Source organism: Anastrepha ludens, chromosome 4, assembly GCF_028408465.1.
Source record: "Anastrepha ludens isolate Willacy chromosome 4, idAnaLude1.1, whole genome shotgun sequence".
Classification (NCBI taxonomy): Eukaryota; Metazoa; Arthropoda; class Insecta; order Diptera; family Tephritidae; genus Anastrepha; species Anastrepha ludens.
Window position 1 is genome coordinate 24,777,297 of NC_071500.1, and position 2,543 is coordinate 24,779,839.

The 2,543-nt window shown below is 40.6% G+C and overlaps 2 protein-coding genes across 2 annotated transcripts; one reads left to right on the plus strand and one right to left on the minus strand.

The window, feature by feature from the left end:
* Positions 1-339: 339 nt before the first annotated feature.
* LOC128861315 (uncharacterized) lies at positions 340-956 on the minus strand. Its single transcript, XM_054099358.1, has 2 exons — positions 855-956; positions 340-732 (listed from the first exon to the last, which is right to left on the minus strand). The coding sequence occupies exons 1-2, from the start codon at positions 864-866 to the stop codon at positions 382-384; spliced, it is 363 nt and encodes a 120-aa protein (XP_053955333.1). The 5' UTR covers positions 867-956; the 3' UTR covers positions 340-381.
* A 523-nt stretch (positions 957-1,479) lies between these two features.
* Positions 1,480-2,066, plus strand: LOC128861314 (cuticle protein 63-like). The gene is made up of 2 exons (XM_054099357.1): positions 1,480-1,569; positions 1,634-2,066. Exons 1-2 carry the CDS (start codon positions 1,558-1,560, stop codon positions 1,994-1,996), a joined length of 375 nt encoding a protein of 124 aa, XP_053955332.1. The 5' UTR covers positions 1,480-1,557; the 3' UTR covers positions 1,997-2,066.
* The last annotated feature ends 477 nt before the right edge of the window (positions 2,067-2,543 follow it).

A 2,543-nucleotide genomic window follows, 5' to 3' on the forward strand; every position in this document is an offset into this window, starting at 1 on the left:
ACTGATGAATTACGCCAATCTGTGATGTTTAAATCCGCAATATCCATAAGTGTAACGAAAAAGTGAGAGCCCTGTGTCTAAGCCATTACCCGACTGGGGCAGAGCAGCTGAAAAGAATGTGCTGAGATGATTACACCTCGTCCTCCAAACAGCTTCTGCAGAAAGTTCATGAAGCTACCCCAAGCCTCACCGCATTCACACAAGCATAGCATACATAGCATAAATGTAAATGAAAAAAATGTACATATATTGTATCTACAGGAGCCCTCATAAGAAAAGTACTCCAAACTCTGCAAAAACCCTTGGAAAATAACAAAACGCAACTTCCAATTCCAAATTTATAAAATTTTATTCAAAACTTGTCATGAGTCACTCAATATTCTAATGATGATGCAGCGTATAGGCCAATGGGGCAGAAACAATACTCTTCACAACAGGAGCAGCATGCACCACAGGCACAGAGTGCACCAATGGAACGCTGTGTACGACCGGAGCGGCATGCACCACGGGAACAACGGGAGCAGCGTGGATAGTGGTCTTGACGGCATGAGCGAGGACGGGCTGAACTACGGATTTGCTGTGCACCTGAGTGATACTCTGATGAGAAACGGCCGAAGGAGCGCTGTGCACCACCGAACCAACTTTGGCCAATACAGGTTCATGCACCACATGGTGGGTTTCGATGAGACCAGCATTGACGGCGGCGAAGGTGAATGCACAAAAGAGAGCGACCTGTAAAAGGTTTGCAATCAAAAGGATTATTAAATAAGTATTTATGTATACCGAATATTGAAAATAAATTATATATATATATATATTGTATAAATTCCACAATTATAAATATAAACTCTTACGTATTTCATCATTTTGAGATTGTTTAAGTTTCGTTGCAGCTTTGTTTAACTTTGAATTGATGGTTTGCAACTGATGTTGAATGCTGATTTTCAGTTGGCTTTTATACGAAAATTGTACTATTTGAGAGGGATATGGAATAACTGAAAACTTCTTCATTAACTTCATATCAACACAGCATTAAAGTTGGCACACCAATGTAGCGTGTGTGTGTGTGTGAAGTTCTCAGCGCAGTAGCGGCATAGTAAGCAGCTGATATTGACTCAATAACTCATTCATCAAAAGCGTAAACCCATGTCAACATAAGAAGTTGAACGCAAACGAGGTGCCCAAGCCGAAGCGGAATATTTTTTAGCCAGCTGTTGTTGCTGTTGTGCTTGCGCCTTCCGTAATTAAACTAGATATTTAATACGTGCATGTGTGTGCGTGTGTTTAGGCGTTTACTTTGTGCGTGCACTTTCATGAACATCTCGAAAACACCTCCATTAAAAATAAACAAACGAAATACTAGCAGTTTTTTTTTTTGCTCTTAGTTTGCTTGCTTATTTCAACGATTCCCTGGCAGTAGCAGATTTTCAAAACGTAGCGCCAATGTTGGCTATTTCACTGGGTTACATCCTATAAAAGCGTCGTCGATATGCACTTTTAGTATCAGTCGCAGTTCACTGTTTTACACATCAACAACGTAAACAAAAAATAACAAAAATGTTCAAATTCGTAAGTTGATATTTTACTCAATTAATTATGTTTCTTCAATTTTTGATTTTGAATTTACGCTTAGAACGCCATCCTCGCTGCCGTCTGCCTATTCGCTGCCGCCACAACCGTCAGTGCTGGTCTCATTGAAGCCCACCATGTGGTCCATGAACCTGTATTGGCCAAAGTTGGTTCGGTGGTGCACAGCGCTCCTTCGGCCGTTTCTCATCAGAGTATCACTCAGGTGCACAGCAAATCCGTAGTTCAGCCCGTCCTCGCTCATGCCGTCAAGACCACTATCCACGCTGCTCCCGTTGTTCCCGTGGTGCATGCCGCTCCGGTCGTACACAGCGTTCCATTGGTGCACTCTGTGCCTGTGGTGCATGCTGCTCCTGTTGTGAAGAGTATTGTTTCTGCCCCATTGGCCTATACGCTGCATCATCATTAAGATAAAAAGTTTGACAGAATAACAAATTGTCTTTATTTATGCGAAACAGAAATAAAAAATAAATATTTGTGATATAAAATTGAAAAAAAAATTGAAATTTGTTTGCAAATTTTTTTTTATGAGTAAATATTAATAACCCATTCTACTCTAAAAAAATTATGCCGTTGGATTTATGAAGATATTTGCCAATTTTACTAACTTAGATGTGAGCTATTAAACATTAAAAGGGTTGACAGGGTTCAAAGACTCGCATCTGTTCTCATAACCGGAGCAATGTCTGTCCCGCCATCGATACCATTACATGAGTGACTAAACTTCCTGCAGATCTTCCAGATAAAATATATTGCTGGCAGAGCGGTAATAAGATTGAATACCTTAAATAAGTGGTCAAACATGGACTATTGCCATGGTAAGATCCTAAGTGGTATTTTGGAGCTTCGCGGACTGCTAAACTATGCCCACCCATAAGTGGGAACGGGAGGATGTAAGACAGAACGTGTCCATCTATTTATACACAAATGGATCAAAGCTTAACGGCGGAATGTCT